Here is a 23,550-nt window from a genome sequence, read left to right on the forward strand (position 1 = left end):
TGTGGGTAACTTACTTTCAGCTGTTTCCGAGACCTCTACGTTCCTCCAATTCTGGCCTCTTGTGCATCCGTGATTTCCTTCGCCTCTCCATTGGCTGCACCTTCAGCTGTCTGGGTCCTAAGCTCTGGAATTCCCTCCCTAAACCTCTCCGCCTTCCTACCTCTTTTACCAAGCTTTTGGTCACCTGTCCTAATAGCTCCTTTTGTGGCTTGGTGTTAAATTTTGTCTGCTAACGCTCCAGTGAAACTCCTGGGGATGTTTTACTACATTAAAGGTGCTAAAAAAAGTAAGTTGTTGGTGAACATGGGCTCACGCCTGTGTTCCTGTGTACTGTTGAGCTCCCAGGATCAGCTGCACAAGTGGGGGGGGAGGTGTCGAACAAAGGCTTTCATCACCAGACCACTTCCATTTGCATCACAGCGTTCAGCTGAAGGGCAGAACGGGCAGAAGACTGGGATTGAATTGTCTACTTGTCCAGTGTCAGCAGATATCTGGAGTGGGGCACCTGAAAAGTGGAACAAAGTCACTTGAAAACTTAAGAGTGGTTCGTAGCTTCACCAAAACAAAGGCTGGAGCAATCTGTTGTGCTACGGCTAGGTCAGTCAAAATTTATAACTAGTTCCCTCCCCCTCCACGCAGCAGCCCAATCTCTCCACTGGGATTTGATTCCAGGCTGTTAATGACACTATGGGTCGACTTGGGATGAATTAAATACTCAACATGAAGACCATTTCAAAAGAACATTTTATTTAGATTATAAAAACATACACATCTCACAATCCAAATACAGTAGTCATACTGAATGTACAAAATTAATAAATATTTCTATAAATATAAATATTTAGCAATGAAATCTTTCTGGTTTTATTATAAAAATGGAAACAACTTAATGAACAGTTTAGAGATTTCCCCCCCATGTTTGTACATAGCTGTGTGTGACATGCAATGGTTTAATGGCGACATTAAACCACTCAACAGTCCCAGTGGCCAATCTGTTATGGGAAGTATCAGGAAGCTCTGATAGATCCCAGATCAAGACAGGCATTCCTGTTGTGCTTATATTGCGGCAATCATCTCCATGACATGTCAATGCAGCCAGTACTCAATTTGCCACTCTTGTACTGAGGTCAGAGGATCAGCGACAATGCCAATCAATTTCCCCAGTTATTCAAATAGCCACGTTCATCATTTTTTTGGGGGCCGGGGGCATAGACCTTTCCCAATAGAGACAGGAGAAACTTCATACAGACCCTCTGTCCATCTGTACCGCCAACAAGATGGTGATTGCACTAAGAGCACAACCCCACCGCGGGGCCAAATCAAAATGACCACGGACGTTTTTACTGGAGGACTGCCCATGGCCCAGTGCTGCAACCAAGAAACCGACCACACTGCCCTAAAAGTGGTGCATGCGAGCTTCTGATGAATGGGGACATCATAAGCCGCTTAATTGTCTTGATACTTTCAGGGGAGTGTAGATTAAGGGGTAAGAGTCTGATGTGATTCAATATGAAATCAACAATTGAGCTTCATGGCACTAAAGTTCTTGCAAATGGGATTTAAAACAGAAGGAAAAAAGTAAAATCCCTTGAACCCCACTTTGTAACATTCTAGAAACAGCTCCAGTAATAAGCCACTTTCAAAAAAAAACCTGGGGCAGGTGCACTAGTTTATGAATACATTTTATATACTTGTGTCATCATTTTAAACCCCATTATTGTACCAGCAACTCTAAGCTAGTAGTAACAACAGGACTTAACAGGGGAAAGGGAAATACTATAGGTTTTAGATATTACAAATCAATAATATGATGCACATTTTAATTACCACCACCAGGTTTGATGCTGTTATTTTAATACGGTAGGACAGACCACTTCTGGGTTTAAATTTCATAGTATTCCAATATAGATAAGACAAAGAATGAATGACATAGCTGACCAGACTGACCGTGTAACCCACAATCTTCAGAGTACAGAGGCTGAATCGCAAAACAATTGCACCGCTTGTTTGGAACTTGATACAAATAGAGGCGCAGATTAGCACAGGGCCGTCAAGTGAATCCGCTCTGCATCAATGGGGGGCTACGTGAGCTTCTGTTTATCGTTTGAGAGAGATGAGAGATGGATGGAAAGGGAATGGGAAATGGAGGCGAGAGACGAGACCTCTTAAAGTTGGCTTTGAAGACTCAGGACACTGTTGATGAGTAGGGAGAAATAGAGAAGCGGTACAGAAAATACTTAGGGAGGAAAGCAGATCTCTGGAGAAAACAAAGGACTTTAACCTTAGAGACTTGTGTTGAGATAATAAATATAGTCCTCAAGGAGAAATAACCCATAATACAACAATGTAAAGACAAGTCAAATAGTCTCAAACAACAGTAGTGCACAGATCAAATTACTAAGATTTATAATTAGGTCTGCCTTTTAGGCCCGTGGGCTATTCCATTCATTAGTAAAACAGGTCTGTATGGACAACAGTCAGGCCACTGGAGTTTTACCCTGGGATAGAAACAGTTAATCTGTTAACTATGATTCAACACTTTAAAATTCCACACTGTTTAAGTTATGAAAAAGGCTTTTAAAAACTACTGCACTACAAATTCCTTGAAACCGGAATCTGCTCTCCCACAGATTCTTCATGCAGAAACCCACATTATTTTCATAACATTGAAAAGCAAACATCACAGATCCTTCACCCCGGCACAAACTTTACGCCAATAGCCTTACATTATTACAGCTTTTGACAAATTAACCAACGGATGAAATCATTAAATAAACAAACTTAAAATAGCTACTTCCAAAGTCCTTTGGTCAGATGGAAGCTTGCTGGGGGGAAAAACTGAGGCATTTCATAATTTAGTGAAATTGTAGCTAATCCAGGACTAGGCATATAGCACCAGCAACGTGTAAACAACAGCAATGATTTATCTGTAACACTCGGTCAGGGTGTTTCACAGTATGTCCAAAGGCAGCTCCAAGACATTGGCTCAGAATTTGTGGTCCCGATGATGGCAAACTGGCAGCGTGCGCCGTCATTTCGCCTTTGAAACTGACCGCAACTTCAGGATTTAGTGCATGTGCAACCTAATACGGGAATCCCGAAGTTGCGGTCTGTCATTCACACTTTTTTTTTAATCTTGGGGGAAATAATGTTCTCAATATTTTAAAATGCCCCCCAAACATGAAAGGGGAATAAAGGGATAAGGGGCATGGTGGCCATGCCTTTAGCTACCTAGGCTCCAAGCTCTGGAATTTCTTCCCTCAACCTCTTTGCATCTCTCTCTCTCCTTTAAGACGCTCCTGAAAACATACCTCTTTGATTCTATCCTAATATTTCATTATGTGGCTCAACATTTTGTTTGATAACGCTCCTGTGAAGCGCCTTGGGAAGTTTCACTACGTTAAAGGCGTTATATGAATGCAAGTTGTTGTTAATATAGGAACAGGGTGGGCACATGGGATTAGGACTACTGCTCGTGTGGAGGATCAACACCAACATGGACTGGTTGGGTCAAATGGTCCGCTTCCGTGTTGTAATTTCTACGCAATTCTCCTTTCATCGACTAGAATATTTTTCGATTGTTTTTAGATGTGTAAAAGCTGAACAGAAACGGCAAAGTCGTCTAGGTTTTTTTGCAAAGGGAAAATTGAGCATATAATAGAAGCTTTCCCCTCATTATCATTTCCTTCCCTGGAAAAAGAGGCATTTGCAGTTTTGAAAATTTTGAGAGCACTGCAGCAATGTTCGGAGTTGGCATCAGATACATGCATGGGAATAGTGAGGCTTTTAGCATTTGTAGGTCATCCTTTGACCAGGGTTACTGGCACTAGTTTTTTTTTTCTGAAAGCTATTTTATTCTTCCCTACACTGTACATCATACCCACGTGTGAGCTCGGTAAATGCACTGGCTTCTGTCGAAGGCTCATTATAACTGGTCACTAATAATTGGATGAGAACAGCACAGGACCAACTCTCAGTTTCTCCCTACCTCTCGAGCATTCCTTGGCTTCTGTTCAAGTCATCTCATTACGGATCAGGAATTCGCTGGGCATGAACCATGAGCAAATGACAGCTGTGGCCCATCATTCTGTGCTGCCACTGCCCTGGTCTCCCTCACATTGAAGTCAGCTCACTTGTACCCAGAAAGGATGAAAGAAAATAAAACATAAGTTAAGATCAACAATGCAGGCCGAACTTGACTGGTGGGACGCGGGTTAATTTCCTCCTGACCTTTGACTTGCTGTCATAGGAAGGTGATGAGAGTTAGCTAGAGTTCCTATAGGAAGGTGATGAGAGTTAGCTAGAGGCTCCTGTAAGAAGGTGATGAGTTAGCTAGAGTTCCTATAGAAAGATGATGAGTTAGCTAGAGTTCCTATAGGAAGGTGATGAGTTAGCCAGAAGCTCCTATAGGAAGGTGATGAGTTGGCTAGAAGCTCCTATAGGAAGGTGATGAGTTAGCTAGAAGTTCCTATAGGATGGCGATGAGTTGGCTAGAAGCTCCTATAGGAAGGTGATGAGTTAGCCAGAAGCTCCTATAGGAAGGTGATGAGTTGGCTAGAAGCTCCTATAGGAAGGTGATGAGTTGGCTAGCAGCTCCTATAGGAAGGTGATGAGTTAGCCAGAAGCTCCTATAGGAAGGTGATGAGTTGGCTAGAAGCTCCTATAGGAAGGTGATGAGTTAGCTAGAAGCTCCTATAGGAAGGTGATGAGTTGGCTAGAAGCTCCTATAGGAAGGTGATGAGAGTTAGCTAGAGGCTCCTGTAAGAAGGTGATGAGTTAGCTAGAGTTCCTATAGAAAGATGATGAGTTAGCTAGAGTTCCTATAGGAAGGTGATGAGTTAGCCAGAAGCTCCTATAGGAAGGTGATGAGTTGGCTAGAAGCTCCTATAGGAAGGTGATGAGTTAGCTAGAAGTTCCTATAGGATGGCGATGAGTTGGCTAGAAGCTCCTTATAGGAAGGTGATGAGTTAGCTGGAAGCTCCTATAGGAAGGTGATGAGTTAGCCAGAAGCTCCTATAGGAAGGTGGTGAGTTGGCTAGAGTTCCTATGGGAAGGTGATGAGTTGGCTAGAGTTCCTATGGGAAGGTGATGAGTTAGCCAGAAGCTCCTATAGGAAGGTGATGAGTTGGCTAGAAGCTCCTATAGGAAGGTGATGAGTTGGCTAGCAGCTCCTATAGGAAGGTGATGAGTTAGCCAGAAGCTCCTATAGGAAGGTGATGAGTTAGCCAGAAGCTCCTATAGGAAGGTGATGAGTTGGCTAGAAGCTCCTATAGGAAGGTGATGAGTTAGCTAGAAGTTCCTATAGGATGGCGATGAGTTGGCTAGAGTTCCTATGGGAAGGTGATGAGTTAGCCAGAAGCTCCTATAGGAAGGTGGTGAGTTGGCTAGAGTTCCTATGGGAAGGTGATGAGTTGGCTAGAGTTCCTATGGGAAGGTGATGAGTTAGCCAGAAGCTCCTATAGGAAGGTGATGAGTTGGCTAGAAGCTCCTATAGGAAGGTGATGAGTTGGCTAGCAGCTCCTATAGGAAGGTGATGAGTTAGCCAGAAGCTCCTATAGGAAGGTGATGAGTTGGCTAGAAGCTCCTATAGGAAGGTGATGAGTTAGCTAGAAGCTCCTATAGGAAGGTGATGAGTTGGCTAGAAGCTCCTATAGGAAGGTGATGAGTTAGCTAGAAGCTCCTATAGGAAGGTGATGAGTTAGCTAGAAACTCCTATAGGAAGGTGATGAGTTGGCTAGAAGCTCCTATAGGAAGGTGATGAGTTGGCTAGAAACTCCTATAGGAAGGTGATGAGTTGGCTAGAAGCTCCTATAGGAAGGTTAGATAAGTTAGCTAGACAGCTCATATAGGAAGGTTAGATGAGTTAGCAGGACAGCTCCTATAGGAAAGTGATGTTTATGTTTCTATTATATTCAAGAAGGAGTTAGATATATTTCTTAAGGCTAAAGGGATCAAGGGATACGGGGAGAAAGCAGGGACAGGGTACTGAATTTGGATGATCAGCCAGGATCTCATTAAATGGCGGAACATGCTCGAGGGGCCGAATGGCCTACTGCTCCTATCTTCTGTGTTTCTATGATATGGATTAGGTAGAAGCTCCTTTAGGAAGGTTATATGGTTAGCTGGAGAGCTCCTATAGGAAGGGAGAGTCATTTATCTGTGTGTTTTCGTACTTAAACCCCCAGTGTTTAGTTTCCGAGTGGCGGTGGCAGAGGCCTGGAAGCAGAGGCTGAGCCGCCTGCCATTGACTGTGGATGGCACAAGGAACAGCGAGGCCACCTTGAGGAGGGAAATAAAAGTTTTACAAAGAGGGAGTCTACATCTCAAAGGTACAAGAACGGTGGGCATTTGCTTTATAGTTTGAATGTACAACAAAGAATTCTAAAACTGCCTGCTCCCCTCAGTCCTGTTGTAATATTAACACAAATCACTGTTTCCTCTCTTTTTTAAAAAAAGGAAATCTCCATATAGTTGCATAATTACAGGAGGCATACTGACATTTTTATGTGGATAAAAATATAGGAGTGAACTTTCAACCCATTTCTGCAAACCAGCAACCTATCTAACCAACATGAATACCCACATGTACATTATATATACATTAAAAACATTAATTGAATTGTAAAGTAAAAACATTTTATCTTGCACTTCAAGACCTAGAAGGGTTCACTGCACACTGTGCAATATTAATAGCAAACACTTCATGCTCATTTCTTTTAAAAGGGTTAACACCTTTTGTTAAAATAGCAAAGTAATTTCAAACAAGTGTTTTATGTTACTAATGCCACACTCCAATAAATAGCTCGAGTGAAATATGCAAGCTGCACAGGATGAAAGCAATGTAACAAAGTATGTAGGGTGAAACCAAATATATAGAGAGCTGCTTGATATGATTTCAAACTATTTGTACATTTAGTGAAACCTTAGAAGGCCAGATTGAAGTTTTGAGAACTTGCTTACACAAGGAAGAGACAAGTAAAAGTCTCTCTAAGCATTCAAAATGATCGTAGCTGTAATATAACCTGCTTCCGGAGGACTGGGCTTTGAAACTTTGGGGCATTTGGACCCAAGTGGAGGGGAAACTAGTAGCAGGAACAAGAAGTAAGAAATTACAAGCTCTGAACCAGACAAGAAGCCTTGTTAAATTAATTAAATATTGTTAAATCTCTATCGTTGGTACACGTACTGTAGACACGTTTGACACATCTCTGGCTATGAGTTATTGAGCTTTGTATTGATGGAAGGGGAGGTGCTTTCGGTAAACAGCATGGTGTCACACAGGACTCCTTGTAATTTGTTTCCTCTAGGTCATTTCACAGTTCTTTGGGGGTTTCCTTCAGCGTCTCTGATCTTCTATCTCTACGTGGCTTTTCATCTCTCTGCCCGAGGGCGTGCCGCCAGGTGCTGTCACAGTCGTGCTGCGAGAGGACGGCTCCATGGTTCTCTTGAGCTGAATATAGCTCCAGTGCAACTGGTCCACTTCTGCCTTGTGTCGGGCTCGTGTTTCATTCAGCTCCCTCAGCAAGTGTTCATTTGTGCTTACCAGCGCCCTGAAATTAAGACAGCAATTGGTGTCTTGCCTTTGTTTTAATATTAAAAAATGAATCCCGACAAGTGTCGCCAAACAACAGCTCAAAGGCCGCAAACGCTACAGATCCCTCAGCACTGCTTTAACCTACAATTTTATAATAGCCTTCCACATGTTTTGTTTTGAAATAAAGATCAGTGGCAGGATACTAAGCATTGCACATCCGCTTATTACTGCACTGAATTTCAAGTCTCAAAAATAACTCTGGAACTGAAAAGTTGGCAGTAGAAGAATAAAACAAAGAGCATGTAGGACACCACTCCACACTACCATTTACAGTGAGATTGTGTGATAATATGCCAGGTTGCTTGGAGACAGCCAAACAATAACAGATTTTTATAATCCTGTTGAACCCACATCTATGCAATCCCGATACCAGCAAATTCCTAGCAATGCAAAATGTTACCAAGCCCCTGATTTGTTCCTTACATAGTAAGTAATGGTGCAGTCTGTCTTGTTATACACAAACCTGGATATCTCATTTTGTCCATTCTGAGTTATTGCCTATAACAGACCTTCACAGTTTATTCAATATAATTTACACAGTCACCCTTAGCTCACGTGAAGGCAATTCAGTTTAACATTTATATGGCGCAATATTCCTCAGCATTTAGGGTAAACAAAAAGTATCTAATATACTAATTGATCTGCAGACAACAAAAAGTGTGCCTTTATTCCTGGAACTGTTTCTCTGCTTTCTTTCCCCACTCATCCTTTTTCTGTCTATTTCTCTCTCTTTCAGTTTATCTTCCACTTTTTTCCCCTCTTTATATGACTCACTGTCGTCTCTCTCTCTCTGGCTCACCCGCTCATTCTTTCTGACTCTTATTCCCTGTCTCCCCCTTCTTCAGCATCTCCCCCAATAACTCTCTGCTTCTTTGCTGATGTACTCAATTTCGATCTTTAATTTTCAAGCACAATTGTTTAAAGATAGGAGCCAAAGTATTGGAAGTGGGTACTAGTATTAGGAGGAAGGAGGTGGTGTGGAAGGTGTTGTAACATGTGCAGGTGAGAAAGAAACTTGGGGGTGGAAATCAGTTGGGGGGGGGAAAGTAGGCAATTGGGGTCTTTTGAGTTGGAACAAACAGAAGGAGCCACAGCCTCAGAGGGTGGGATGGGAGGCAGGGGTGCTGGGCCTTGGGAACACTGTGGCTAGGGCAGTGTTGTCCAATAAGTTAGCCACTAGCCACATGTGGCAAATTGAGAATCTAGATGGTGGCGAACTGCATGTCTGATTAGCAGGGGCACATCAACACACGAGCCTATGGGCACACGCCAGCACTGTCGCTAAATTTGCCACCAAACTGGGGCATGTCCACACACTCCACCGACTGTTCCAAAAGGGAAACAAGTAATAGTTTGCAGCAAGCTACAAGACTAACAACACAGGCTCCGCTGCATACCTGAGTGTAACTACTGTTGTGTATGTACCTTTAAGAGAAGAACTGATTCTATACTGCAGTACCGGCAGTGACCACCCCTGTATATAAAGCCATAGCAGGCTTCTGTATTTCAGTCTTAAGTTACCCTCTGTTTAGTAAATACCTGTTATTATTGTTCTCCTGCAGTCCGTGTATTATTTATACTCGGACACTACATTGGCGACGAACAGGTTCGAACTCACCTGCAGTACTGCATCACCTCACGGGGATCTTTCCCTGAGAAGAAGCTTCTTGGAGGTCGAAGTCAGAACAACAGGCGTCGACCGCGGGCAACCGCCCAAGGATCCATCGGAGTTCGGAGAGTTGCAGGAGAGGCTGTGGAGAGCTGGGCTTGGCTCCCCAGTCAAGGTGTTCCAGCAAATCGTGCTGGTAGCAGGTAGTGCGCTGACCCTTCCGGACTGCGGTGGGCTGGAGCTCGATCGAGCGGCTCTGCAAAAGGGGCCGTGCAGCGTCGTCGGGAGGAAAAGAGAGAGAGGGTGGAGCACACAGGGCGCGGTCGGTGCTCAAGAACCAGGCAGCGTAGCGAAAATAAAACAAGGGGAAGGAAAAGTGAGACGCACCGAAGCCGCGGGTTGCCGCCATTACCCTGCAGAACGCTAGGAGCAGCGTGGCAGCAAGGGGAAGAAGGAAAAGCACGGGAGGCGCCATTTTATTCCATTGGGGAAGAAGGAAAAGCGCAGGAGGCGCCATTTTAATCCATTGGTGAAGAAGAAAAAGCGCGGGAGGCGCCATTTTAAATCACCCAAGATGCCGAAAAGTGGCAGTATCACAGCTTTCGACAACGAGTTAGAAGACTGGACCACGTATGTGGAAAGAATTGAAGTGTACTGCAAGGCAAATGAGGTGGCCGATGGAAAGAAGGCGTCGGTATTATTAAATTTGATGGGCGCGAGAACGTATGGCCTATTGCGGAATTTAATTACCCCAGCTAAACCAATGGAGAAAAGTTTTGAAGAGACTTACAGGAACACCTAAACCCTACACCGCTGCTGATAGCAGAAAGATTCAAGTTCCATAAAAGAAACCAGCACAAAGATGAGAGCAATGCTGACTATCTTACGGAACTGCGCAAGTTATCGAAGCACTGCCAGTTCGGAGCAGGACTGGCAGACACCTTACGGGATAAGTTTGTCTGCGGGCTCCAGAGTGAAGGAACCCAGAAACGACTACTTTCGGAAAAGGACCTGACGCTAGAACAGGCTTTCAGTGTGGCAGTATCCTACGAAGCAGCACGGGGAGCTGCGGAAATACAACAGAAACCACAAGAATACAGCGCTAATGAAATGGCGTATGGAGCAGAAAAGTGCTATCGCTGCGGCAGAACAACCCATGATCAGAAGGACTGCTGGTTTAAGGACAAAGTATGCAGGCAATGTGGGAAAATGGGACACATAGCAAGAGTCTGCAGGTCGGGAAAGAAAACCAACACTACAAGAACTACTAAGGAAAAGTACAAGAAAGTAAAGAAATTGACAGACAGTAGTTCGGAAGATCAGGAGAGTGATAAGGACTCCGGGAGCAGGAGACTAAGTTGTCTAAAGTTACACAACGTGATCGCAAAGGAGGATCACCGAACCATTTGGGTCACCCTCATGATAGCAGGGTCCCCAGTAAAGATGGAATTGGACACAGGATCAGCCCTAACTGTCATGAATTGACGAGACTATGAGCGGCTATTCTCACACATACCCTTGAAGGACACGTCCATTGTACTGAAGACATACACGGGGCAAAAAGTCTACCCCAGAGGAAAAATAAGGGTGCCAGTTGAATACAACGGCAAGGAAACACAGAAACTGTACCTATATATACTACAAGATGGAGGACCACCATTATTGGGACGTGAATGGATCCGAAAAATACAATTGGATTGGCATTCCATTCCGGCGCTAACTGTGACTGATAAAAAGGATGATGACGTCACACCTGGACGACTGTCAAAAATTCTAGCTGGCGCGAAAGAGGTGTTCCAACAAAGACTTGGGACTCTAAAAGGAGTAACGGCAACGATAAAAATCGAAGATAACGCAAACCCAAAAATTTTTAAGGCCAGACCGGTGCCTTACGCGACCCACCCAGCCGTTGAAGCAGAGCTGGAGAGTCTGGAGCATTCGGGTGTGCTGTCCAAGGTGGACTGGAGCGAGTGGGCCACACCCATCGTTCCTGTAATGAAGAAATCATTGAGCAGCACGCCTGGGGAACCGAAGAAGGTTCGCATCTGTGGGGACTTCAAGGTAATAGGGGCAGCACGGTGGCATAGTGGTTAGCACTGTTGCCTCACAGCGCCAGAGACCCGGGTTCGAATCCGGCCTCGGGCGACTGTCTGTGTGGAGTTTGCACATTCTCCCCGTGTTTGCGTGGGTTTTCTCCGGGTGCTCCGGTTTCCTCCCACAGTCCAAAGATGTGCGGGTTAGGTTGATTGGCTATGATAAATTGACCCTTAGTGTTAGGGGGATTAAATACATGGGGTTACAGGGATAGGGTGGGATACGTGTTGGTGTAGGGGTTACGGGGATCGGGTGGGATATGTGTCGGTGCAGGCTCGATGGGCCGAAATGGCTTCTATCTGCACTGTGGGGTTTCTGTGATTCTGTAACTGTGAACCCAGTTCTGCACACAGTACAATATCCACTTCCACGGATAGAAGATATTTTCGCCTCACTATCTGGAGGGAAACGCTTTACAAAGATTGATCTGGCACAAGCGTATCTACAAATGGAGGTGGAAGAAGCATCTAGGAAATACCTCACGATAAACACTCACAAAGGCCTTTACCAGTACAATCGACTGGTATTCGGGGTAGCATCAGCCCCGGCTATTTGGCAGAGGGCGATGGAACAAGTCCTGCAAGGGATCCCGGGGACCCAGTGTTATTTGGACGACATCCTGGTTACAGGCGAAAATGACAGTGAACACCTTGCCAACCTGGAGCAGGTGCTCACTAGATTACAGGAATATGGGCTGCGAGCCAACCGCCCCAAATGCGAGTTCTTCAGGAGACAAATCTCGTATTGTGGCCACATGATTGATGAGGAAGGGTTGCATAAGTCGCCGGACAAGATTGAGGCTGTAGTCAAGGCTCCGGCACCGGAAAATGTGTCGCAACTGAGGTCGTTCCTCGGGTTGGTGAACTATTACCATAAGTTCTTGCCGAATTTATCTACAATTCTGCACCCATTGAATGCCCTACTGCAAACTGGAGTAACATGGAAATGGAGCGATGAGTGTAAGCGTGCCTTTCAGAAATGTAAATGCCTAATCACTTCAAAAGAAGTATTGGCCCACTACAATCCAACACTACCGATTCGGTTAGCATGTGATGCGTCTCCCTACGGCATCGGAGCGGTGCTGTCACACAAATTCCTTGACGGTTCAGAGAGGCCAATAGCCTTTGCGTCGCGCTCGTTAACCTCAGCCGAGCGTAACTACACCCAGATTGACAGGGAGGCCCTCAGCCTGGTGTGGGGGGTGAAGAAGTTCAATCACTATCTGCACGGGCAGAAATTCACCCTACTGACTGATCATCAGCCCCTGGTCTCCATTTTTAACCCAAAGAAGGGCGTTCCGGTGATGACGGCGCAACGGCTGCAAAGATGGTCACTTTTTCTAGGGGCACATCAGTACGACATAGAGTACAAGGGTACGAAACAGCATGGAAACGCTGATGGGCTGTCGCGCCTACCGTTGCCTACGGTAAAGGAAGCACCTGCAGTGGACCCTGTTGAGATATTCCATGCGACCATAGTCGAATGTCTACCTGTTACAAACTCAAGTATAGAGAAGGAAACCCGAAATGACCCGACACTCTCTCGGGTCTATGATTTGACGGTGAAGGGATGGCCAGCACATGACGACTCACTGTTGCCAGCATTCCCGCCAAGGAGAGAACAGCTGTCAGTGTGCCGGGGGACCTTGATGTGTGGATCCCGAGTGGTAATTCCACCCAAGTTGAGAGATAGAGTGCTCAATGAGCTTCATGAGGGTCATCTGGGAGGGGTAAAAATGAAGAACCTAGCCAGGGCGTTTGTGTGGTGGCCGGGAATCGATAAAGAAATCGAGGATATGACCAAGAGATGCACAGGATGCCAGAAGGTCCAAAACGCTCCACCACAGGCCCCGCTACATCCATGGGAGTGGCCCTCATCTCTATGGCAACGGGTACACATTGATTTTGCTGGTCCATTTATGGACTCAATGTTCCTAATCGCTGTGGACGCCCATTCGAAATGGCCAGAGGTCATCAAAATGTCCTCCACCACCACGGAGAAAACTATTGCAGTCCTACGGACCATCTTCGCCAGGAATGGCTTGCCAGAACAGATTTGCTCCGACAATGGGCCACAGTTTGTGTCAGAGGATTTCCGGAGGTTTCTGAGGAATAATGGGGTGAAGCATTACACATCTGCCCCATATCATCCAGCCACAAATGGATTGGCTGAGAGGTTTGTTCAGACCTTTAAAAAGGCCATAAAGGCAATGCATAATGACGACATACCACTACAACACAAGGTGGATAATTTCTTGTTTGCTTACCGGAATGCGACACATGCAGTCACCAACCAAGCTCCAGCCATAATGTTCTTCAACCGAAGGCTAAGATGTCGCCTGGATTTGCTCAAACCAAACATAAGACGAGATGTTGAGGATAAGCAATTCCAGCACATAAACGAGAAGCCAACCAGGAGCTTCAAGATAGGGCAACCAGTCTTGGCCCGCGACTACCGAACAGAAAAATGGCAGCCAGGAACGATATGCACACAGCAGGGACCACTAATGTACACAGTGGACGTTGGAGAGAGCATCGTGAGACGCCATGCTGACCAGATTCTAGAGTCACAGGAACAAGCCAAACCCATACCACGAGCAGGTGCACCTGGTAATCAACCCGAAGTACAGATTGCGTCTACCTCAGAAGCAGTGGTATTGGAAGCTGACGAACCAACCAATGACAATGAGCCAGAATCAACTCCGCCGCAAGAACAGGATACTCGAGAAAGGCGCTATCCAGTCAGGATCAGGAAGCCTCCTCAAAGACTGAACTTATAAATGATTATTTCAGTTGATGTATATAGTACAGAGAAAATTGTAATTAGTTATTATTTAGTTGTTAAATGAGTGTTATGTACTGTTTATCTAAAAGGGGAGGAATTGTTGTGTATGTACCTTTAAGAGAAGAACTGATTCTATACTGCAGTACCGGCAGTGACCACCCCTGTATATAAAGCCATAGCAGGCTTCTGTATTTCAGTCTTAAGTTACCCTCTGTTTAGTAAATACCTGTTATTATTGTTCTCCTGCAGTCCGTGTATTATTTATACTCGGACACTACAACTACCCAGGTAAGAAGTCTGGGCAAAACCTGCACCATGCAGCCAATGGGTAGTCCCAACAACAGGGAGATGCTCTCCAGGTCTCGGAGCAGAAGGGGGAAGTCCGAAAGAAGTGTTTGTCTTGTAGTGTAGCACCTCACACCCTTGCAGCCCAACAGCTCCACATTAAGAATGTTTACCCTGTGCATGTGAACTTTAACCTTTTTGTGCGCTTGTTGAGATAAAATGGAAAGACAAAAAGCAGAGTGCGCGAGTGTTTTTTGAGCATTGTGGCTGCTTTACTTCCTTGGTTGCTGCTTATTGGTTGTCTGCTAAAATTGTGTGCTGTTTGGAGAGGGGTGCTGTCATCATGGCCAGCTCGACCAATCCAGGCCAGCAGAAGAAAGCAAGCACAGCCAATAATGAGCAGCCCCAACAGGGCATATCATGGCAAAGGGAAAGCAGTGCCCAACCTCATTCTGGATGAAGACCTGGGTGGGTCTGCAGGAAGGGGAGGAGGGGGGCGGAGGGAGGAGGTCTGGAGGGAGAGGAAGGGGGGAGTCTGGAGGGAGGGGGTCTGGAGGGAGAGCAGGGGCGGGTCTGGAAGGAGGGGGTGGGTCTGGAGGGAGAGCAGGGGCGGGTCTGGAGGGAGGGGGCGAGTCCGGAGGGAGGGAGCAGGTCTGGAGGGAGGGCAGGGGCGGATCTGGAGGGAGAGCAGGGGCGGGTCTGGAAGGAGGGGGTGGGTCTGGAGGGAGAGCAGGGGCGGGTCTGGAGGGAGGGGGTGGGTCTGGAGGGAGAGCAGGGGCGGGTCTGGAGGGAGGGGGTGGGTCCGGAGGGAGGGAGTGGGTCTGGAGGGAGGGGGTGGGTCCGGAGGGAGGGAGTGGGTCTGGAGGGAGGGGGCGGGTCCGGAGGGAGAGCAGGGGCGGGTCTGGAGGGAGGGGGCGGATCTGGAGGGAGGGGGCGGGTCTGGAGGGAGAGCAGGGGCGGGTCTGGAGGGAGGGGGCGGGTTTGGAGGGAGAGCAGGGGTGTGTCTGACCCTCCAGTCAAAAAGGGTTACAATCAGGTGATGAATGGATAATTCTGTTTGGCGTTGGAGAAAGTGACCAAAAGCCATTTTGCACAAGGTCGTTCACTGAAAATAAGGTGCATAATTTGAAGAGACATTTTCGAACATGAGCATTCCGAATTTGACAGAACATTTCCAGTGGAGTATCTTGACTGAAATCAACTCTAATTCATCAGAAAGCGGTTCTGAAACAATTTCTCTCATCTTCAGAAGTAAAATTAGTACCTGTGGCTCAAAGGTGTAGTCGTAGCCACACCTGTGGCTAATCAGCGATTTCTACTGAACAACACTGGGAATTTTTAGGAGGAGGTGCACGCACAAACTTAGTCTGAACCTGGGAAAACTTGTGGGTTGGGGTGTGCAATACTCCAGATTCTAGACTGTTGTAGCATGAGTGGGGCTAAAGTAACCTATACATACACGCACACGATCAAAAACTGAATACACGTCACCACTGTGTTTGTAGTAGATGAGCCGAATATAAACACATAGCAGTTTAGTGATGATTTATTCAAATCCTTCCCAACTTTTTTCTTATTTTAGGTTTTTTTTGTAGATAGATGGGACACTTGTATTGTCTTTTAAAAGTCGTTTGAGCAGATTTGTTTGCTATTAATGCTGCTCATTAAGCAGCCAGGCCCGGCTAGAGAGTACAAGTGGCAGCTGGAAGCAGAGTAAAAAGAAAGACTTGCATTTTTAACCTCAGGACATGCTAAAACGTTTTACAGCCAATGAAGTACTTTTTGAGGTAGTCACTGTTGTAATGTAGGAAACACAGCAGCCAATTTGTACACAGCAAGGTCTCACAAAGGGCAATGAGATAATAACCAGATCATCTGTTTGTGATGTTGGTTAAGAGATAAATATTGGCCAGGACACTGGGGAGAACTCCCCTGCTCTTCTTCGAAATAGTGCCGTGGGATCCTATACGTCCGCTTAACTTCTCATTTGAAAGACGGATCTCACCTGTTTGGCTCCTTCCTTCACCCTAAGGTTGCATTATAGTTCTTTATCACTTCCTTTCTGTCTAGATAAGGTTAATGATTCAAAAAATTGTACTTTTAAATTGTACAAAGAGTAATGAGTGGAGGAGTTTTATTACATTCGCCTTGGCAACATATGTTTTGTCCAAAGTTTGTGCCAATTGCTATTAATATCTGGATGAGTGCCTGTAATAGTCTAATGTGAGAAGTCACACAACACCAGGTTATAGTCCAACAGCTTTATTTGAGATCACAAGCTTTCGGAGCGCTGCTCCTTCGTCAGGTGAAGTGAAGAGATGCATATAGGCACAGCATATATAGTCAGAGAACACTGCCAGATGATTACAGGTAATCTTTCTAACTGCCCTTTATCACACCTCGGCAGAGAGATAATCACAGCAATCAAAGGTATGAAAGGTGTCCAAACAGGTCAGTCAGGAAAACATTACATCAAAGAACAATGAGGTGGGGTTACAAGGGGTCAAATGTTGCAGATGCTGGGGTCTGTGAGTCTAGTGAGTGAAGGCACTACCTTGTGCAGGAATAAACCCTGCAGACCAGTACAGTCCCAGGTTCAAGCTCAGCGAGGCCAGCTGGGATACTATAACTTGTCTCAGCATCCCTAGGAGAAGGGGAAAAAAACCACGGTTTAAACTGGCAATGTCTTTACTTTAGAGTAGCGTAGACTTGGAGGTGACCTGATAGAGGTATATAAAATAACACAAGGGCTACTGATAGATTATTTTAGTTTGACAGATTGGGGAGGACCAGGGGACATGCATTTAAACTACACAAGAGTAGGAAGAGGCTAGATGTTAGGTGGTTCTTCTTTTTCCAGAGAGTAGTGAACCTCTGGAATGCACTGACGGCTTGTGCGGTGAGTGCTGACTCTCTGCACGCCTTCAAAAGGGAACTGGACCGGTCTTGGCTAGGGCAGAGATAGCAAAACTGGTTTAAAGATTAATATACATGTGGTCAATGTGGTCTTCTGGATTGGTTTCGATCGTCTGAAGGGGTTGGAGAGGAATTTTCCAGATCCCACCTCACTTTTTGGTCCTGTTTTTCCCCCCTGGATTTTTGCCTCTCCCAGGAGATTACATGGCTGCCGGGAGTGGGGAGAAAGAAGTGTCTAGTCAATGCTCCAGGCATCATGAGTGTGGGGCAGGCTTGATGGACCAGCTGGTCTTTTACTGCCCGTCATTTTCGTATGATTGCAGCAGTTCAAGGAGTAGGCCCACCACCACCTGCTCATTGTAACACTCTGCATCATTGTACAGTGATTCCTGCTGGAAAGTGCATGTGCATGGGCATCAACTGAAGTAGAATGGGGCTCAGCAATGATGCCCTCCATGACCAAATGGCCCACTAACACACAATGTCTTGGGTCACATGCAAGGCATAGCTATTTGGGTGAGGTACTGAAGGGCTGCCAACACCTACAGAAACTTTCCCCAGCAACAGTCAATGTCTTCAGGGGAGGAAGGTAAGTGGCGGGGGTAGAAAGGAGCTGGGTGAGGGGTGAAATAGGGGAAGGGAAAGAGAGAAATGGGATGGGGAGTAGTTTTTAGGCCATCTGACTTTGGAGAAAGGTAGGAAAGGCAATAGAGAAATATGGAGTAGATGAGAGTATAATATAAAAAAGTGCATTCGATGTAGATAGTATAAAGAACAGAAAAACAGTCCAAGCATTTGTCTATTTGATAATAACCTTTTTAATACTAAAGTGACATTTTGTCCCAATAATGTACTATACAGAATGTGTCCAGGTGACAAGGTGTCAAGAAAAGAATTATGGGAGGTTTGGTATTAACATGCTGTGTTAAAGGCTGGCAGGATACAGACTGGTGGCCACAATTTCCCAGAAGATAACATTTCTGATCTGAAGTCAGCCTTTCTGCAATACAAGTGGCTGACAGCTTTTAAAGGTTTTACATTCTCTGTATTGCATGGTATCATGACACGGGGTAGGAGTTTTGTTTGCCCCTATAGTAATATTACATTGAATTGTCCAGAACTATTTTAATTTCCAAGAAAAGGACAGAAGAAACATTAAAACAAAGTTTAAAAAGGGGGTCAAGCCTTAGCTCAGTGGTTGCACTCTCACCTCTGAATCAGAAGGACATAGATTCAAGCCCCATTCCAGAGTCTAGAGCACATCATTTAGACCAACACTCAGTGCAGCACTCCCTCAATACTGCACTGTCAGAAGTGTCGTCTTTTGGATGAGACGTTAAACCGAGGACCCATCTGCTCTCTTAGGTGGATGTAAAAGATCCCATGGCACTATTCAAAGAGCAGAATAGTTCTAGTCAAAATTTATCCCTCAACCAACATCACTGAAACAAAAGATTATCTTGTTGAGATACCACGGCAAACGTGGGAGTCGAGACCAGAGTTGGTGAAACACAACTGCTTTAATCTACATCATGGCAAAGAGAGAGCTTGAAAAGCCCGCGCAACCACTTAAATACTCCCCAGACAGGAAGTGCTCCCGGCAGCCTGTCCCCGTGGGAAACAAGTTGCCGGAGGAAAGGGCCCCCGGCTGGGGGCGGCTGCTGCCGGCAGTGCGCCTGCGTAAACTGTCCGTGCCGCCGTGAGCGGATTATGTCCAATGGTAGCGTGTCGCCACAGAGCTCCCCCCAGAATCCGCTTAGGAGGAGTGGACGAGTCGTGACGGTGGTCTAATGGTTCTGCCGGAGCGGCTCTGAGTGGTCGCCGGTCTAGTTGGTGGGGCCGGGCGGTTCGCCGCCGGCTGTGCTGGCGGGACGGCCTCTAGTTGGAAGTCGGGCCACGGGGACCTGTTCCCCTGGTTGTGTGTGTGCTGGTTTGAGCCGGTCGATGGAGACTGTTTCGAACCTGTCGCCGAGTCGCAGCTTGAAGACCTTGTCCCCGGTTTGTAGTACCTCGTACGGTCCGTCGTACGGGGGTCGCAGGGGTCCGCGGTGCGCGTCGTGTCGCACGAAGACGAAGCGTGCCTGCTGTAAGTTTGGCGGGACGTGAGGTGCGAGTTCGCCGTGTCGGTTGACCGGAAGTGGGGCGAACTGTTGAGCGGAAGAGAAAGAGTTGAGCCGCTGCTGTTCGGCCGACCAAGGCGTGGTAGCCTCCGGGAGGAATTCGCCTGGTACGCGCAGCGGTTGTCCATAGACTAACTCCGCTGCTGAAGACTGGAGGTCTTCCTTGACCGCGGTGCGTAGGCCTAGTAGCACCCACGGTAGGCGGTCAGTCCAGGTACTGTCCTGGAGGCCGGCGCGGAGTGAGGCCTTGAGTGACCTGTGGAAGCGTTCACAAAGCCCGTTGGTCTGCGGGTGGTACGCCGTGGTTCGGTGGAGCGTCACCCCGAGGTTGTGTGCTGTGGCCGTCCAGAGTTCGGAGGTGAACTGGGCGCCTCTGTCGGAGGTTATGTCGGCCGGTACGCCGAACCTCGCGACCCAGGTGTTGACGAACACCCTGGCGATGTCGGCTGTGGTGGTGGAGGTCAGCGGCACTGCCTCAGGCCAGCGTGTGTAGCGGTCCACCATCGTGAGGAGATAAGTTTGGCCTTGCGATGGCGGCAGAGGACCGACGATGTCGACGTGTACGTGGTCGAAGTGGCGGCTGGGTACCTCGAAGTCTCCCAGGGGTGCTTTTGTGTGCAGCTGTACCTTAGCCCGTTGGCAGGCGAGGCAGGAGGTGGCCCAAGTCCGAACATCTTTGCTGAGGCCGCACCAGACGAAGCGCTGGGAGAGGAGTTTGACGGATGCGCGGGAACCCGGATGGGAGAGCCCGTGGAGCGCGTCGAAGATGCGGCGGCGCCAGGTTGCAGGGACGACCGGCCTGGGTTGGCCGAGTGAGACGTCGCAAGTGACTGCCGTGGCTTCAGGCCCGTGCGCGACCTTGGCTAGGCGTAGCCCTGGCAGGCTGGTGGCCGCCGAGAGGAGGTCTGGGTCCGTGAGCTGGGCCGCTGCTAGTTGCGCGTAGTCGACCGCGAGGTGATTCGCGCAGATGGCGGGACGGGAAAGGCAGTCGGCGACAACGTTGTCTCTACTGGAGACGTGCTGGATGTCCGTGGTAAACTCGGACACGGCCGCGAGCTGGCATTGCTGCCTAGCGGACCAGGGTTCGGTGTGCTTGGCCATCGCGTATGTGAGCGGCTTGTGGTCCACGTACGCGGTAAAGGGACGGCCCTCCAGGAGGAACCTGAAATGGCGGACCGACAGGTGGAGCGCGAGGAGCTCGCGGTCGAAAGTAGAGTATTTGACCTCCAGGGGGCGCAGTTGGCGGCTGTAGAAGGCAAGTGGCTGCCACGCGCCATTGACCCACTGCTCGAACACGGCTCCGACCGCGTGGTCGGAGGCGTCGGTGGTGAGCGCGACCCGGGCATCGGCCCTCGGGTGCGCGAGCAGGGTGGCGTCGGCGAGCGCGTTTTTGGTGGCGTCGAAGGCGGCTGACGTGTCAGTGGTCCAGGCTATGGCCATCTTGCCGGATTTACCTCGGAGGGAGTCGTATAGGGGCTTCATGAGGGCTGCAGCTCTGGGGATAAACCTGTTGTAGAAGTTCACCATCCCGAGGAACTCCTGGAGGCCCTTGATGGTTTTGGGGCGGGGGAATTGTTGGACGGCCTGCACCTTGTTGGGCAGGGGGATGGCCCCAGCAGGGGTGATGTGGTGGCCGAGAAAATCGATCTCGGCTAGGCCGAATTGGCACTTCGCCGGGCTGAGGATGAGCCCGTGTTGGGCTAGGCGCCCGAACAGGATGCGAAGGTGTTCGAGGTGTTCCTGTTGGGAGGAGCTGGCCACGAGAATGTCGTCTAGATAGACGAATAGGAAGTTCAGGTCCCGGAGGACTGAGTCCATAAGGCGCTGGAAAGCCTGGGCTGCATTCTTGAGGCCGAAGGGCATTCTCAGGAACTCGAACAGGCCGAATGGGGTGATGACGGCCGTTTTGGGGATGTCCGCGGGGTGTACGGGGACTTGGTGGTAACCGCGCACCAGGTCGACCTTGGAACAGACGGTTCGTCCGGCCAGTCGGGCCGAGAAGTCCTGGATGTGCGGCACCGGGTATCGGTCGGGGATGGTGGCGTCGTTGAGGCGGCGGTAGTCCCCGCAGGGGCGCCAGCCTCCGCCGGGCTTGGGGGCGATGTGGAGGGGCGAGGCCCAAGGGCTGCTGGAGCGGCGGATGATGCCGAGTTGCTCCATGGTGGTGAACTTGGCCCGCGCGATTTCCAGCTTGGCCGGGTTGAGTCTGCGGGCGTGGGCAGAGACCGGGGGGCCGGTGGTGGGGATATAGTGCTCCACACCGTGTTTGGCGGCTTTGGCCGAAAAGGTCGGGTTGGTGAGGGCGGGAAACTCGGCTAGAAGTGCCGAGTAGTCGTCCGTGGCTCTGGCGAGGCAGTAGGTCGTCAGGCCGGCCGAACGGGCCGGGGTGAATGCGCCAGGGATGGGGGCCATAGTGTTGATGTCGACGAGGCGGTGCCTCGGAATGTCGACAAGGAGGCCGTGGGCGCGTAGGAAGTCGGCGCCGAGGAGTGGGCAGAGGACCTTGGCTGTGAGGAACTCCCAGCGGTAGCGGCGGCCTGCGAGGTCGAGCGTGACCATGCAGGTGCCGGATGTCAGAGCCATTGGCTGCAGCCAGCGTGATACCCCGTGCGCCGCATTGGATTTCGAGGGTGGAGGCGGGGGTGATGCTGTGCTGGGCTCCTGTGTCGCACAGAAATCGGCGGTTGGTGCTGTCGTCGGTGACATACAGTAGGGGCCCCTTTTGCCCCGCGGCCATCGTGGGGGCCGGTGCGGGGGGGGGGGGGGGGGGTTTGAAAGTGCACGGTGGCGTGCAGCGTTGGGCCCTGGTGCCAAAACGGGTGTGGTAGCAGTAGTGACCCGGAGTGGAAGGGTGGTCGGGCCTAGTGGGCCGGGGAGACCACGTGGTCGTTGCCGTGAGGTCGGGCACGACGTCGCGGGCGGTCTGCGCGGAGAGCAGCCAGTCAGCCTTTTCGGCTATCTCATTCAGGTCCGTGGAGCCAGGCTCCACAATGAGCGGGCGGATGCTGGCGGGGAGCTGCCGAATGAAAAGCGTGCGAAAGAGGGCGCCGGGGTTTTTGTCGTCCGAGAGGGACAGCATGTGGGAAAGCAGGTCCGACGGTGAAGCGTCACCAAGGTCTGGGAGGTCGAGGAGTTGGCAATTGCGCTGGTAAGAGGGCGCCTGAAATTTTTTAAGAAGCGCGGCCTTCAGATGTTCGTACTTGCCTTCCAGTGGTGGATCCTGCAGCGCTGCCCAAACCTTGGGAACTGTGGCGTAGGTGAGAGAGGCGACGAGGTAGTCGTACTTCGTGGCGTCGACTGTAATGCTTCTCAGCCGGAATCTGGACTCGGCTTGAACGAACCAGGCCTCGGCCAGGTTCTCCCAAAAGTCCGGTAGTTTAACCGTAACTGCGTTTGTATCCGCCATGCTAGCTTAGGATTCGTCCTGAGCATCGGGGTCACCAGCGTAGAGATACCGCGGCAAACGTGGGAGTCGAGACCAGAGTTGGTGAAACACAACTGCTTTAATCTACATCATGGCAAAGAGAGAGCTTGAAAAGCCCGCGCAACCACTTAAATATTCCCCAGACAGGAAGTGCTCCCGGCAGCCTGTCCCTGTGGGAAACAAGTTGCCGGAGGAAAGGGCCCCCGGCTGGGGGCGGCTGCTGCCGGCAGTGCGCCTGCGTAAACTGTCCGTGCCGCCGTGAGCGGATTATGTCCAATGGTGGCGTGTCGCCACAATCTGGTCATTTAGCTCATTGCTTTTTGTGGGTCCTTTTGTGCAAATTGGCTGCCACATTTCCCTACATTACAACTGTGACTACACTTCAAAAGTACTTCATTGGCTTTGAAATGCTTTGGGATGTCCTGAGATTATTAAAGTACCTGTTCTTTCTTTCCATTAGGAAGAGGGCTGAGAATTACTGGCAGCTAAATTCAAAGCAGAGGGTTGGCTGGAAGTAGATTGCTTGTCTATTTTCTTGGTTAAGAATGGAGTGCAGTGGTAGTTGGGAGAAGAGGATGAAAGAAAAATTATAGCTGTTGTTCCTTCAATACAAAAAATTTAAAGGAAATATGATCAGAATTAGTAAGTCAAAAACAGGTCAACTAGAAAATGGCTGTTCTGATGGTAGAGGTTTGCATAAATTATCATAATCAGGTGGTTCTTA

The 23,550-nt window shown here is 48.7% G+C and overlaps 1 protein-coding gene across 3 annotated transcripts in view; it reads right to left on the minus strand.

Annotated features, from left to right (window-relative positions):
- Window positions 1-726: 726 nt before the first annotated feature.
- cep72 (centrosomal protein 72) overlaps window positions 727-23,550 on the minus strand; it is a 208,521-nt gene continuing 185,697 nt past the window's right edge. For 2 of the 3 annotated variants that reach the window (XM_085989102.1, XM_085989099.1), the window contains one exon: window positions 727-7,550. In XM_085989102.1, coding sequence (XP_085845228.1) covers window positions 7,337-7,550 — 214 coding nt within the window. In that variant the 3' untranslated portion in view covers window positions 727-7,336. Of the gene's footprint in view, window positions 7,551-16,147; window positions 17,011-23,550 lie in introns of those variants that run through there. The other variant, XM_085989100.1, reaches the window with a different exon arrangement.

The sequence above is a fragment of the Somniosus microcephalus genome, chromosome 5, assembly GCF_052327205.1.
Source record: "Somniosus microcephalus isolate GS21.2 chromosome 5, FLI_Smic_1.0, whole genome shotgun sequence".
Classification (NCBI taxonomy): domain Eukaryota; kingdom Metazoa; phylum Chordata; class Chondrichthyes; order Squaliformes; family Somniosidae; genus Somniosus; species Somniosus microcephalus.